This window comes from Balaenoptera ricei, chromosome 3 (assembly GCF_028023285.1).
Source record: "Balaenoptera ricei isolate mBalRic1 chromosome 3, mBalRic1.hap2, whole genome shotgun sequence".
Lineage (NCBI taxonomy): Eukaryota > Metazoa > Chordata > Mammalia > Artiodactyla > Balaenopteridae > Balaenoptera > Balaenoptera ricei.
Window position 1 is genome coordinate 166,374,884 of NC_082641.1, and position 14,384 is coordinate 166,389,267.

The window sequence follows — 14,384 nt, forward strand, 5'->3', positions numbered from 1 at the left end:
TCTCTGAGGAATTTACAACAAGGCGTCAAGAGTGTTATTCTGCATGCCCTTTGTATTAGTCCTTTCACAAGACACTGCCCTCCTGCAGGTTACTCAGTGAGTTCACCTGATGGGCTGGCAGGGAATTAAGTGAGAAGAGGCCTTTCACCTGGCCTTCCTCTGAACCTGCTTTCTCGGGGCTCCCTCACTTGCCTGACGGCTGCCGGGGGCATCCTTGAGCAAGCAAGGTTGGCAGGGCCTGGAGTGGACAGCCACCGTGGGGGCCGGGGGGTGGTGCAGTGCAGTGGATGTCCCCGTGCAGCTGCACAGTGCTGGTGTGGTGAGTGGACCAGAAGGGGTTGGCCTTCTGATCTAGAGATAAGGTACAGAGTTCATCTCCCACAGGCTGCTGGCTCCTGCCTCCCAGGTCATGAACAGAATGCCGTCCCCATCTACTACATGACAGTGCTCTACAACTGGCCCTCAGGTTTATGAGAAGGAGCCTGACAACCAAGGTCCTGTGATTGAACCCTAGGACCTAAGGAGAAGCAGCCCCAGGCCTGGGCCGGGTCAGCTGCTTTTAAAAGGCTGGGAATTGCTCCCTTGGGTCTTGTAGGAAGGCTGCCAGGGTAAAATCAACCCCTGGAGCAGAAAGGCAGCAGTCAACTGGAAGGCCTAGCAGATTGTAGCTACAATGCACTGCAGACCTCAGTGGCGTTAACAAAGGGGAGCGGCCAGTCCCTTTGGCCCCTTTGATGGGGAGCACCTTCCCACTGCGTGCTGGGTAGGGCTGAGGGAGCCCTGGTGAGGGGTAGGGCAGGCCAGCTGTAGGCTAGGTGCAGATGTCCTTGGATCCCAGACACCCTGCTCCTCCCACCTACTCTTGGTGGCCACTGTGCTCCCCCAGGAGAGTCCCTGGTGCCCTGAGGCTGAAGGCAGCGCTAGAACCAAGGGGGCTCCAGGACCCAGAGGGGCAGGTACAGCAGTGGCCAGGCTTCCCTGCAGTAGGAAGAGCACCCATGACCTCGGTACTGTTGAAGGATCACATGCCCTTTGGACCTCATCCTAAAACCAAAACTGACCTGATTCTAAGTCCTCTGTTCAGCTCAGTTGTAGAGACCCTCCAGGCTAGGGCACATGAAAAGGAAAGACAAGATGGACACAGCTTCGTGAACACATGGTTTAAAGACACATGCCCCTCCCTGCTCCATAACATCCCCCTCGGTCAGAGCAGCTTCCAGGCACCATCACTTTTTGGTCCAAAACTGCTTGTACTGCTCCACATCAAAGTCGTCACCGAGCTCTGGTTCCTCCTCCTTCTCTTTGACCTGGGCCTCTCGTTTCCGGAACCGTGCACGCCTCTCCTCTGGGGACAGAGAGTCCAGGTCCACGGGCATCTGCGGGGAGGAAGGGATGTGTACATGGCTCAGGTGGAGGGTACGAGGATGTTCTCCAGGGTCTCCACTTCACCTTGTTATCTACCACACAGTTTAGGTCTTATGTGTTCTGTTGGGTTTTCTCTCCCTTTGAAGCTTTGTTAAAAAACTTTTTCTGCTTGTTTTCCCAAGACATGATATTTTTTCGAACACACAGCTCACTACTGCTTTCTCATCTTGGTGTGTGGAGTGAGCTCCAGGTCACCCTCCTCCCTCTCCTCAAACAATTCTGACCCATGACTTGCCCTCCCTCCCCAGTCCAGCGATGGTGGGTTCTGACCCCATGAACCCCTGGAGGAGCAGTTTCTACAGGCTAAGTCCTCCGAGACCTGCACCCCAGGGGAGTGTCGGGGAAGGAAGCTTACTGTGAGCATCCGTCGAGGCTCCCGGTAGCGGATGTGGATGGTGGAACCATCCTGCTTGACCAGGAGCACAGGGTAGAGGCGTGCGTAGGTCTGCCGGTGCACTCGAGTGAGCGAGGCTCTGTTGCAATCAGCCCGCCGGGAGGACATATACAGTTGGCGGTGGCTCTCAAGGGCAGCCCCTGTCACCACACGCTGCCAGAGCAGGCTGCAGACACACACGAGCTGGTCAGCGGTTGGTGCCAGGACCAGAGTGGCCACGCAGCCCAGCTCCTATGGGGGCACACAGCAAACCGCACCAGGGCAGGATGTGGTCAGAGTAGCTCCACCCCACATCCAGAAAGAGGCTGCAGGGGTGAGCCCACAAGGCTCTCAGATGGGTGAGGACAGAGTCCACAGCCAGGACCCTGGTGGGTGTCTCTGGTGAGGCCTGGCCCCATGGCTAGGGTGCTGGACTACAGCATTGAGTGGGAAGCTGACTTCCAGGGGACTGCAAACCTGGTGCTGTGGACTGACCATTTGAGTCCATCCCACGCCCCCTTCCCCATTCACACATCGAAGCCCTAACCCCCCGTGAGATGGTGTCAGGAGGTGGGACCTTTGGGTGGTGTTTAGGATTAGATGAGGTCGTGAGGGTGGGGTCCCCCCAGTAGGATTGGTGCCCTTATAAGAGGAAGAGACCAGAGAGCTAACTCTCTCCTCCATATGCAAGAAGGCAGCCATCTCTGAACCAGGAAGAGAGACTTCACCAGAACCCTGATGGCACCCTAATCTCAGACTTCCAGCTTTCATAAGCTGCCTGGTCTGTGGTGTTCTGCTAGGTCAGCCCAAGCAGACCGAGACACCTGGTCCACTTGGCTTCTGAGTGTGGTGGGCGCTCAGCCCTCCCGCACACAGCAGAGCACATGCTCCAAGGTGACAGAAAAGGGCTAGGTACTCTTCATGCCCCACTCTACCCAGCTACGTGACCCCACATTTGTCTCACCCACTCGGGACCTCGACTTCCCTGTCCCAGCCTTTCCCTGTGACCCCCCGCCCCAAAGTCCCTTCCAGGCTGGCTTTCATGCAAACTTGAATTCAGAGCCCCAGGCTGTGCCTCAGTCCCTCCGTTTCCTCATAGGTTTGAGGAAGAATGCGTTCAAACAAGTGCCAGAATTTCCTGGAATTGTCGGGTACTCTGGAAGTGACCTTCTTCTCCTGGCATCCTGCACACTCACCATGTGCCTTTTCCCAACTCCCTCACTGCATGGGCAGTCACATCAATGCAAACCTTCCCAACAGCCTCCCACCTGGTCCCCATTTCAATTCCAATTAAGTTCCCCTGCTTTGCGGGTAGTGATTCTAAAAACCTGATATTCACATAACGTCAGTAGCTCCCACCAGACTTTCAGGACTTCTCTCTCCACAAAGCAGCCAGCATGAGCACATGGGCCATGCACAGCCACAGTACGGCAGCCTCTGCTTTGGTTGTGGTTCCCACCAGCCCCTGCACTCCCCAGCTGACACCTCAGGCTGAGGGCCCATCTCCTCCACTAGTCTGATAGCCTGGGGCAAGAACTGCATCTTATTTGCTACCAAGTCCCAGACCCTCCCTAGCTAAGTGCTCGTAAATTTTGGCAAAATGAATCCAGTCCCTGCCTCCAGAAGTGCAAGACTGGAGAAAGGAGGTGGTGGGTAAACTCCAGCAGCAGAGGAACCTGCAGTCAGTTGGGCAGGGCCTGTACCTAAGCAGCACCAGGGAGCCCAGGACACAGCCGCTCTGGAGAACCTGGGGTTGGTGACTCAGGAGGCTTCTGGAAGGGGCTGGAGTCAACCCTTGAGGGGAAAGAGTGGATGTTTTCCCACCAAACAGCAGTTGCAGTTGCAACATGAACCTTCTCCAGCATGAGGGCCCTCCTGGGAACGCTGCAGCCAGAGTCCCTTCTCCATCTTCATACTAACCCACAGCTTCAGGTGCCACATCCCTCTCCCTAGATTCCACAGAAACAATTCAAAACCTGCATTCATTTTCTCCTCCATCAATACTGCTCACTTGGGGGAGACCAGGGAGTGAGAGGAACACACAGACGGGGAGGCAGTTCTGGTGGTAAGAGAAGGAAGGCCATGATCTTCTCCATGGCTGGCCCGCAGGCTCTGAATAGGACAGTGGCCACCATCACATCTGTTTGGTGCCAGGTACTCACAAGTCACTTCCATTCCTCCTTCAACACTGTTAAGGTGTCCACACATATGTACTTGTATGTATTCTCCAGATAAACACACTGGCTCTGGAGGTTTTCCTGAGGCAGCAGAGCCTAAGGCTCTTGAGTTGGCATTCTTTGGGTGGCCCCATTACAGCAGTCCCAAGAGGCCTGGAAGTCCATGCTTACCCAAGCAGTCTGCCCTTGGCCACCATTCCTCCTGCAGCACGTGAAGGCCCAGGGTCAGTCACTGGCCCAGTGTGTGACCTGCTAGGCAAAGAAATGAGAGATCTTTTTAAAAGGCTGCCTTTACCACCTAACTGATTCTCACCAAATCCCAGCCAGGAACAAAGCAGTCTCCGAGACATTACCAGGTCAGTGCCAGTCTTGCCCAGTAACCTATCAGGCTTCCAGCCCTGACCTGGCATTAGAATCACCCGTGGAACGTTTTTGACCTGGAGATGCCCCAGTCCTACTCCCCAAAACTCTGACTTAGTACGTCTGCAGCAGGGCCCGGGCCCATTCTGGTGGGTTGCTGAGTCAGGGAAGCCACTCTGAGGATGGAATGCAACGTAAACGGAGAAGACTAGCTCATACCTTGTTTTCCAAGGTCATTGCATTCTCACAAAATCCAGCGAGGTAAAGATTACAAAAGGGCAGCCGCGGCTTACTAAACCTTGAGTCCCAGGGAAACTGAGGTTTCCGCGGTGACAAACCAGTTGTTTCAAATGTCGAAGACCTGATGTATCAGACATTCAGACCCCAAGAAAAGAGCCCTCCCGGCAGAGATGAGAAGGTTTGCCTCGCTATCCCCTGTCAGGGCAGGGCATCTGCAGGCTTCCTTCCGCCTTAGGACGTGACTCAGCAGGACAACGAAATGCTATAAACCTCCCAAGCGATACCCGCCCATTCTCTCGCCCTCGAGGGCGGCTTGCGGCGGGGCCCGGACCCTCCCTTGGGGGAAGCCCTCCAAGCACGCGCGACGCGGCGCCTTTACGGCACCAACTTGCCACCCTCACCGCCTCCGGAGCGGCCTCGAGGACCAGCGGCCCGGCCGCCACTGGCCAATCGGGTGCGGGACTGGCCAGAGCCCAATCCACAATCACTGTAAACTTAGCTTTCAGTCCTCCTGCGGCACCGCCATAACGTCATCCGGCGGGCGCAGCGTCGTGCGGCGCTGACGTACGGCCTTTAAAGGCGGGGCGAGGCCGGCGCAGCTCTGACCAACTTGCCCGCTGGCTGAGGCGGGTCCAGCGCCGCGCTGAAGTGCTTCTCTGAGGGGCGGAGAGAGGCCGGGCCGGCGCGGCGCTGCTCTTGTGACGTACGTCCCCGCGGGCGGTGGCGGCGGCCCTTCATGCTGCGGCGCCCGCTGGCCGGGCTGGCGGCGGCCGCCCTGCGCCGGGTCCCCTCGGACGGTGAGTGGCGACCCCTCGCAGAGGGGCGGAGGTCCGGGCGAGCGCAGGCCCCGGGAGGGCCTTCCTGGGGAGTCCGGCCCCGGGCTCGCGTGTCGCTGTATGAATCCGCGGAGAAGAGGCGGGAACCGCCGCTGATTGCGTGCGAGGGGCCGCCAGAGCCCGTGCTGAGCGCCGGTGTCGTGGACCTGCCTGAGGGACTCCTGAGGCTGTGCTCGTGAATTCTGTCATCCCGCCAGCCACCGAAATTGCCCTCGGCGGTCCTCAGTGGTTCCCAGAGTTCCGTCTCGGGGCGAGCAAAGCGGGGTAGACGAGGAGAGAGGGTAGTGCGTCTTCTCACGGAGGCAAATTCAGGGAGGCTTTCCTTCGCTTTGAAGTTGTATTCCGTGTGTCTTGTGTTTTAGCATTGCTTTTGGTAGTTACTATTTTACTTAGACAAATTAAAAGCTGGTTCCCCTGTGTCAGTCCTCAAAATGGAGGAGGAAATTCTCCTGGCATGGGAAGCTCCAAACAGCTTGTAAAACCCCTGCAGCTTGAGGACTTCATGCTGGATGCCATTGTGGACCCTGCAGGATGCGGAGGGGCAGAGAGGGGAAGCAGCCTGACACCCCTCTCCAAGGTGGGCCACACAGCAGAGCCGAAAACCCTGCGAGATCAGGGTTTTGAAGGACCTTAGGTTGCCGCAGAAGTCCCGATTAGCTCACCCGGCCTGTAGAAGTATGTAGTCTACCCCGAGCTCAAGAGGAGCAGCACAGATAACAGTTGGGAAACCCTCCCTGTGGTCCAGCTTTGGTGCTATGTTTGGTTCCCAAATATTGCAAACGCAGGGGCGTCCTAGGTGGGCGGAGCTGACTGCTCCAAGGACTCCCAGCCAAGAGGGCCCCTGGGACTGCTGCAGGCTCCTGGCCAGCACCACAGCCCAGCGCTGCTGGACATTGCAGATATGGGTACTCCACGCAGGAGCAGGTTGTTGGTGGCCAGGCCTTCCTGCCTCGTGGGCATGGTAGCTGGGGTTCAGCTTCCCTCAGGGCAAGACACCTCAAGTCTAGGTTGCTGGAGCTGCCCATCTGCTGATTTTAGACATTCTTTGGGGAGCAGTGAGAGGGAGTGAGTCTCCACCCAGATGCTGGTTTGAGGAGGAACAGTGAGGTGTGCCACCTCACATGTTATCAGTGTCTTTTGATAGGGGTGGAGGAGGTGGAAGCTCAGGTGATGATTGGCCAGTGTGGGATGAGGCCCACGGGGACAGGAGGAGGGAGGCCAAGATGTGCATTTCATGGTCGGCCTTGCACGAGTCCCCTGTGAGTGCCCCTTGGCAGCATGCCTGGCCAAATGTGGTCTTTTCTGGACTTTTCTGTCACTCTTTCACTTCCCAGACCATGACTTGTGAGGGACCCAGGAAAACCTTCACCTTCACCACCAGGAGGGATGTGGGCTGGGCGTGGCTTCCTGTCTTATCATTGATAAGCTGAATTTCCTGCCACGTGAGCCCCCACTCTGCCCTCTTCTTGTAAGAATGCCACACACTTGCCTGCACACACCAGGCCAGCTTGTGATCAGGGTTGGTGCCACGCCTGTGATAAGTGTAGTTTGCTTGGGCTTTCCTTTAGATTCCGAGAACACATTGATCCAGCCCTTGACCTTTGTCTGGAACTGGTAAGATCAACAGTTTGAGTAGAAGATTCTACAAGTTCTGAAGTTGTACATTTTTCTTCAGCCACACCCAAACTTTTTTTTTTTAAACACTTGAACCGTTGATCTCCATCTTTTGCGTCACATTTACCATAGCCCAAGAAACACGTTCAGAGGATTTGAGGAAGAGCAAGAAGGAAGGTATTATGATGTGGTTGGGGGTGGAAGGAAGTGACCCCAGTCCTCAAGGAGAAAAGGGAAAGCACAGAGGGTGAGCTGCTGGGGCCCTGGTATGCAGGCAGGTGCCCTTCAGTCGGGCTCTGACCCCTGGCTGAACCTGTGTAGCAGGCCTCTGTTCCCCCTGGGTCCTTCTCTGATCCTGTGCGTGCTGGGCCTTGATTTCCCCTGGTCCCTGGCTGACCCTGGGTGTGCTTGACCTTTGTTCCCCTCTCTGTGAGAGTGAACCCTGCCCCAACCAGAAGGGCTTGGGCTTTTTCTTGCTCCATGATTTGTATGTCCTGGACCCCTTTCCCTTTCATGCTCCCTCTGCCTTCCCTTAGGGCTAGAACTGAGGATCTCATGTGGGACTGAATCCCCGTTCTTCTCCTTGATGGAAAGAGATCCAGATGCAGCTGTGTAGTGCCACAACAGGCCTGAGTCCTCCACAGTGTGGCTTCTTGCTAACACTTTTGAAGGACAAGCTTCCTCTCAGGGAAGGCATGGTCTCACCCCACTGCCGGGAGAGGAAGTGAGAAGAAAATCGCTGGCTGCGTTGTGGCTCTCCCACTTCAAGTCAGGTTCTTGAAAGTTAAATGGTTTCTTAAGGTCATTGGGCCAGGACATGTCCCACACACGGAGCACCTGAGGCCAAGGCCAGGGTAGTTCTCCTGTCCCACACAGCCTGTTTGGGGGATAGGGCATGACCAGCTATCCTAACCCAGATCAACTCATGTCTTGTGGCTTGTGTTTTGCAAGAGGGCTGGTGGGGTTTGACTTCCCTTCTCTGTATCCTCAGAGGGTTGTACCTTGTCTTAGTGTCGCATGGAGGAGTGGGGAGGGAAGTGGGGTGGTGGCCATGCCCAGCCCTTGGGACAGGGCGGGAAGGCAGGTGGAAGCAGGAAGGAGAGCAGGAAATGCTTCTCAAGGCAAGCCTTCCAGGGCTGCCTGAGGAGCTCCTCATGAGGGGTTCCAGCAGAGAGCATTCCAGAATGCACAGGCTTGCACCAGCGACTCCTACAGAAATTGCATCCCTGATCCTTATTGCTGTCCTTGTGAAATTTCCAGTTTCTTGCCAGGAAGCTGGGGTTCAGAATTGTGGAATGGTCAAGGAGTAGAGGATACAGAACATTCCTAACTGCCAATCAGTTCTACCAGCTGCTGGGGCCAAAATCAGGCTCAGGGGTATCTGGCACACTTGATCACTGGGACTGAGAGGCCTTGAGGTCTGTCCCACACTGAGTGTGCTCCTGTCAAAGGTGGCTTTAGTGAGCGCTCTTATCACCATGATCACTGGGTGGAGCCCAGTACCCAGCGACTCCCCAAGTGCCTTCTGCAGGGCTAGGCCACTCCAACGTGGTCTTTGTGGTTCGGGCCCTCGTACTAAGAGGAGGTGACCTCAGGGAAGAGCCCCACAAGAGGAAGGACTCTGGATCCCACCCACCTCAAGGCAATGGTGCTAGGTGGGTGCCCCCTCCCCTTGTCATCAATAGTGTAACCTTTGAAGGAGGGCACGATGGATGGCCAGCACTGGGAAGGCCTGGGGCCTGGACTTGAGGGGCAGGTTGGGGCTCAGGAGGATACCCTGTGAGGAGTGGGCTGGCAGGGTAGGGTGATGATTTGGACCCAGGCAGGGAGTGAACTTTGCAGCCATCAGCAAGTCCCCATGCGTGCATACATACCTGCTGCTTACTGCCAGTGGTTGTTGGGCTGGGGGATGGGAGGTCTCAGTGGGATGCAGGTGCTGTGCCCATGCCCCCAGGGTTCATGACATGGCATAGAAAGCCAGATAGAAACCAGTGTTTTGAGGTAAGATGATGAGTAAGACTGTGCACAACGTGCTCCTTCAGGGTTTCAGGCGTTGGGACTTCCATGTGTAGTGTTTGGTCCTGATTGAAGACATGTCTTTCCTATGTAGGTTTGCAGTGTCCAGATGTTAGAGCTTATGACCACAACATCTGGCCATGATTGCAGGCATGGGGAGCAGGGCAGGAACTGCCGGGGAAGCATGTTAGGGGCCTGTGTGCTGGCCTGGAGGCACAGGGCAGGTCAAGACCATGTAGCCTCTGGGTGTTGCTGGCAGGTTTACAGTTGGGGGCTGTGGGATGTGAGGGCGGGGCTCCTGTTCAAGTTGGACACATGGCAAAGGAGCATAGTGTTCCTGAGGGGCTTCTTCATAGAGAGGCACGATGGGCCCTCCCCTCCCTGGAGGTGGATACCCCAAGTTGGGTCCAGAAGGCACCAGCTGCATCCACTGAGTTGAGGGTTTGTTGCTGTGAGCAAGGCCCAGGTAGGCTTTCTGGTCCATCTCTTGTGAGCATTGCCATGTGTCCACTTGATGTTGCCCCCGCCCTGGAGAAACTCACATTCCTGTGGCGCCTACATGCTGCCAGGTCCTGGGAAGACCTATGCTGCTGAACAACCACAGCTGCCCTGCTTGCAAGGTGGGGAGGCAGTGTGTGTGCGGTGGTGACTCGGCACAGTCCAGAGGCCAGGCAGTGTGGTGGCAGACCCCAGCCTCCATAGCCTTTCTCTCTGCAGGACTCCTCTAGGAGCAGCAACCTTGCTCGGGGACCGACTGGCCCCCGGTATCTCCTCTGTTCCCCTACGCTCCTCCACCCCGACATAGCTCTCCCCACAACCCTGGTCACTCACTGTCTAGAAGTCAGGACAGACCCAGGGGGGTGGGCTGGGTTGCGCACAGGGCGTTCATTCTGCAAAGGAAGGAACTTTGTGAAGGCCAACGGTGAGCCAGAGATGAGACCTTCCCATGCACCAGTCCTTAGGGTAGGGAGGGGGCTGCGCTCTATTGGGCAGCAACAGCAGTGGGCTTGGAGTCGGACACACACACGTGTGGGCATTTGTATGGTGGCACTATGTCTGGGTGGGAAAGTCAAGACACCAGAAAGGAGTTGGGAGTCCAATGGGACCGTTGCTAGATAAAAACGGTGTACTATTGTAATAGGAAACTTGGAAGAGACAAAGGAACTAAGAACTGGCCACTTAGAAGTGACAGATAATTGATGAGCTCCTCTGGGTCCATTTCTTCTATCTCTCTGCAGCAGGGGAGCGTATCTGTTTCCCGACTCCTTCTCCGGGGTGTTTGCATATGGCATGATGGTCCCAGAATAGCTAGCTATGCTTTAGCCAGATTACCCAGGTTGTCCTCATTGCGGATTAGGAAAGCAGTGCCCACCTGGGGCCCTGCTGGAGGTCTGCCCTGGGCTAGATGACTGGGTATCCCCAAGCAGAGTGGCCTGTCCCTCCTGGGCCTCATCGCTGGTGTGCTGGCCACTAACTGCTCCTCCACACCTTACCAGGCACCCCACAGACAGAGCCCTGCTGGGGTAGGCCAGCTCACCACACGCCCTCCCAGGGTCTCCCTCTGGGGCAACACATAGCCTCCCAGCCCCCTAGCTCAGTGCCTGCCTCGATTCGTGTCTTCTGAGGCTCCCGATGCACCTGACCTTCCTCAGCCCATCTTGCTCACGTGGCTGGGTGGGCAAGTGCGCATCTCTAGGGTGAGGAGCGGCCTTTGCCCTCTGCTGAGCAGGTGGTGCTGGCTGCCCTGGGAGGGATTTAGTGCTTAGAGGGTGGGGAGCAGCCAAGGATTACCACTCTCCTCTCAGCTTATCCCGAGCAGCCCCAAGGTGAGCACGGAGGCCGCACCCCACGCAGAAGGTAGGTCCTGTATGAGGGGTGCTGGGATGATCCGAGGGGCACAGAGCAGGCTAAGCTGATGCTTCCAGAGCTCCCCCACTATTCCTGCCCTTGGCGTTTTCACCTGTGGCAGGTGTCTGAGCCGTGTGCTATGAGCTGGGAGGGTGGCACCCATTGCTCTTCTGCTGGCTTCATGAGACCCAAGTATCAGAGAGGGGAGTCAGGAAGCTGTGGTCGTTTGGGGTCAACCCCTTGCTTTTCAGTGGAAGTTCCCAGAACAGGGCTTGGGTTCCACTGACCTTGACCAAGGGCACCTCTGGGTTGTGGTGCCAGGAGACACAGGAATTGGGACCCGGACATGCCCCTCCCAGGAGCTCCTTGAGGGTGGGATAGGAGTGGACAACTGGGGAGGCCACACATTTGTGGTCAGTGCATGGATTACCAGGTAGCACGCCCAAAGGGAGGCATAGCCAGGGTTTGAGCATGGCTCTGAGTGACTGCCCACAACTCTGCCCAATTTCTGGGGTGAATTCACTTGGGGCAGAGGTGGGGGCACTGCAGCCACCTCGCCCACTTCCATAGGGAGCAAGGCCCTGCTGATATTTGCCTCCCCTGTCCCTCTACAGGGATGTCAGGACCAAGGCCCGTTGTCCTGAGCGGACCCTCAGGGGCTGGGAAGAGCACCCTACTGAAGAGACTCCTGCAGGAACACAGCAGTATCTTCGGCTTCAGCGTGTCCCGTGAGGCCCCAGGGGAGGTGGGGGAGGGTCTCAAGGAAGCTGGGGGCGGGGACCCCTGCTGACATGCCCTGAAGCCCCCCACACTCCCACACGGTGGGGCGGAAGCCCCCGCACTGCTGACCCTAACCTGGAGCCTCCTCTCCCACACCCCCAGATGGGCTGAGCCAGGCCCTGTGGGCAAGGCCCTGGGGATGGGATGCCTGGGGCTCCAGGTGTCCCAAGTCAGTCACTGGTACTTGTTCCTAGACACCACAAGGGACCCGAGGCCAGGAGAGGAGAACGGCAAAGGTGAGCTCAGCCAGCTGGCCTCAGTGCTCCAGCACAGGACTGGAGCAGCCCTCCATTTGTCAGAGTGATGCATGAGGCCTCAGTCTCCCCATCAGCTCTTCCTCCTTTGCAGATTACTACTTTGTGACCAGGGAGGTGATGCAGCGGGACATTGCCGCCGGAGACTTCATCGAGCATGCTGAGTTCTCAGGGAACTTGTATGGGACCAGGTGGGCCATGCTTGGGGCCCTCCCTTCCTCCAGTTCTCTCAGGAACCTAGAGTGGGCAGCCCAGGCAGGGGTATCTCTCTCTCTGTGGGCCCTGGGCAGGGGGTCTCCCCTTGACTGGGCCCCAGGTGGGGGATTTCTTTCTATGGGCCGTCTGGGCAGTTGGGGCAAGGGACCCAGCCCCCCAGGGGTCAAGATGCAACCACAGTCAGGGCTCTCTAGGCCACCCGCTCCTGGCCCAGCCCTACTTATGTCTACCTGGCCAGGCTGCTGTGAGAACAGTGGGCCACACAAGGGACTGGTATGCAATGAGGACTCGGAGGACCTAGGTCTCATAGGTCTGCAGGTTGCACTGTGCACCCCCCCTCCAACCCGTGGGGTAGCCTGAGAGGGTCCCTGGCACAACAGCGGCTGCCCCTCCCAACAACCCACCAGAGCGGGGTCTTTGCTGGCTCCTCACACCTGACTTGCAAGGCCTGGAAACAGTGCCTTGACACAGGCAGGCAGGGCCAGGCATGCCTCTGTGCATAGCCTGTCCCTGAGCCACCTAGCTGGGCGAGGCCAGGACCCCACAGGACCCAGCATACTCTGCCCCAGGTGCAGATGGGAAGAGCAGTGGGCTGCCAAGTGGGGTCATTTGGCCACTGTTGGGACACACAATGCCTGCTGAGGGGCAGTCCCCCCAGTGGATGAGGAGCACATGGTACGTGGTGACCCTAGGGTGAGGGGGCCAAGGCCTGCAAAGGTGGCCAGGGGATGAGGAAGCCCAAGGGCGTGCCGTGTAGTGCTATGGGGGCCATAGCCAGGGCATCCTTCTCCAAGCAGGGCCCCAGCATGCAGGATATGGGAGGGTGGTCGCCATCGCTAGCCTGAGGGCACGATCCAGGGGGTGATGCCAGAAGCTTCTGGAGGCATGATTGGTGGGTGGGACTGATTGGGGTGATGGAGTGGTGTGGGGCCTGGGAGCAGGTGCCAGGAGAAGGAGAGGCCCTGGGCCAGGGTCTGAAGGTGCCCCTCCCTACCACCACAGCAGACCAGCAGAGGGCCCCCTCGTCCAAGGGTTGCTCAGGGAATACTTCCAGAAAGAGGGAACAGATGCCACAGTTAGGCTGGGCCCCTGTGGGCACCCCCAGAGAGGCCCAGAGCAAGGGATGGGCAGTGATGGTCCCACTGAGGCTCTTCGAGGCCATGGGGGCTGCTAGGGCCTCAGGAGCCCACAGCTGAGCAGCCCCCCTCCTATCATCCCCCAGCAAAGCAGCTGTGCGGGCCGTGCAGGCCATGAACCGCATCTGCGTGCTGGATGTGGACCTGCAGGGCGTGCGCAACATCAAGAAGACCGACCTGCGGCCCATCTACATCTTTGTGCAGCCACCCTCACTGGATGTCCTGGTAGGGGCTGAGGGAGGAGGGCGGGGGGGCAGCCCTGGAGGCTCTGACCTTCTGACTTTCATACTTCGTCTCAGGAGCAGCGGCTGCGGCAGCGGAACACAGAGACGGAGGAGAGCCTGGCTAAGCGTCTGGCTGCTGCCCGGGCCGACATGGAGAGCAGTGAGTGTGGGCACCTATCACTCCGTGTCCCTGGACCCTCTCCAACCCCCACAGTAGAACAGTCCCATCCAGCAAGGGGCAGAGGAGGGCTGGAGCCATCACCCAGCACTGTGGTCCACGTGAAGGGTCCCCGGACCCCCACCTCTGTCACCACAGCCTCCACTGACCCTGCCCCCACCCTCAGGCAAGGAGCCCGGCCTGTTTGACCTGATCATCGTCAACGACAGTCTGGACAAGGCCTACTGGGTCCTGAAGGAGGCGCTCTCCGAGGTGGGCTGGGGGTGGCGGTGGGGCCTCAGACCTCTGTCTGGCAAATGGGGAAAACAGGCTGGGACAGGTGATATGGCGGCCCCAGGCCCTGGGCGAGACCCTCTTCCTTTTCCCAGCCTCTCTTCCTTTCTCCCCGGCAGGAAATAAAGAAGGCTCAAGCAACTGGTCACTCCTGAGGAGGTCCACCGGCTATAACTCCTCAGGTGGGGCCTAGGGCCTGGCACCCACCTGCAGCGGGCCAGGGTCTCCGGCGGTGGCTCTGCTCACCTCAGCTAGCACCCAGGGTTTGGGGTGCTGCCTGTCTTCCCTTACTCCCCCACCATGACTGGAGGACTTTTCTCTCACCTCCTCTCCCCATGTCCATTTCTAGGCTTCCTCCCCACCCCACCCTATCAACCCCCCTCCCATGGAAGTTGGGCCAACATCCAAATAAAGAACTGCTGGGTTAGAGTGTC

At 57.8% G+C, this 14,384-nt stretch overlaps 2 protein-coding genes across 5 annotated transcripts; one reads left to right on the top strand and one right to left on the bottom strand.

The window, feature by feature from the left end:
• Positions 1-1,145: 1,145 nt before the first annotated feature.
• Positions 1,146-5,207, bottom strand: MRPL55 (mitochondrial ribosomal protein L55). 3 transcript variants are annotated; one of them, XM_059917948.1, is made up of 4 exons: positions 4,977-5,207; positions 4,147-4,227; positions 1,781-1,985; positions 1,146-1,376 (listed from the first exon to the last, which is right to left on the bottom strand). In XM_059917948.1, the coding sequence occupies exons 2-4, from the start codon at positions 4,170-4,172 to the stop codon at positions 1,227-1,229; spliced, it is 381 nt and encodes a 126-aa protein (XP_059773931.1). In that variant the 5' UTR covers positions 4,173-4,227; positions 4,977-5,207; the 3' UTR covers positions 1,146-1,226. The 3 variants fall into 3 exon arrangements, with proteins under 3 accessions (XP_059773931.1, XP_059773930.1, XP_059773932.1); XM_059917947.1 differs by having other exon boundaries at positions 4,147-4,224; positions 4,977-5,206; XM_059917949.1 differs by lacking the exon at positions 4,977-5,207 and adding an exon at positions 4,555-4,938.
• GUK1 (guanylate kinase 1) lies at positions 4,893-14,384 on the top strand. 2 transcript variants are annotated; one of them, XM_059917944.1, is made up of 8 exons: positions 4,896-5,372; positions 11,504-11,617; positions 11,864-11,905; positions 12,018-12,114; positions 13,362-13,500; positions 13,575-13,659; positions 13,844-13,929; positions 14,070-14,384. In XM_059917944.1, exons 1-8 carry the CDS (start codon positions 5,312-5,314, stop codon positions 14,103-14,105), a joined length of 660 nt encoding a protein of 219 aa, XP_059773927.1. In that variant the 5' UTR covers positions 4,896-5,311; the 3' UTR covers positions 14,106-14,384. The 2 variants fall into 2 exon arrangements, with proteins under 2 accessions (XP_059773928.1, XP_059773927.1); XM_059917945.1 differs by lacking the exon at positions 13,844-13,929 and having other exon boundaries at positions 4,893-5,372.

Bases quoted from the DNA above. Each gene is read 5' to 3' on its own strand.
- MRPL55 (XM_059917948.1), bottom strand. From the start codon at position 4,172: ATGGTGGCCAAGGGCAGACTGCTTGG. The intron at 1,986-4,146 runs GTAAGCATGGAC...GTGTGTCTGCAG, and splicing joins GCCAAGGGCAGACTGCTTGG to CCTGCTCTGGCAGCGTGTGG. The intron at 1,377-1,780 runs GTAAGCTTCCTT...TCCTCCCCGCAG, and splicing joins AGCCTCGACGGATGCTCACA to ATGCCCGTGGACCTGGACTC.
- GUK1 (XM_059917944.1), top strand. From the start codon at position 5,312: ATGCTGCGGCGCCCGCTGGCCGGGCTGGCGGCGGCCGCCCTGCGCCGG. The intron at 11,618-11,863 runs GTGAGGCCCCAG...ACTTGTTCCTAG, and splicing joins CTTCGGCTTCAGCGTGTCCC to ACACCACAAGGGACCCGAGG. The intron at 13,930-14,069 runs GTGGGCTGGGGG...TCTCCCCGGCAG, and splicing joins TGAAGGAGGCGCTCTCCGAG to GAAATAAAGAAGGCTCAAGC.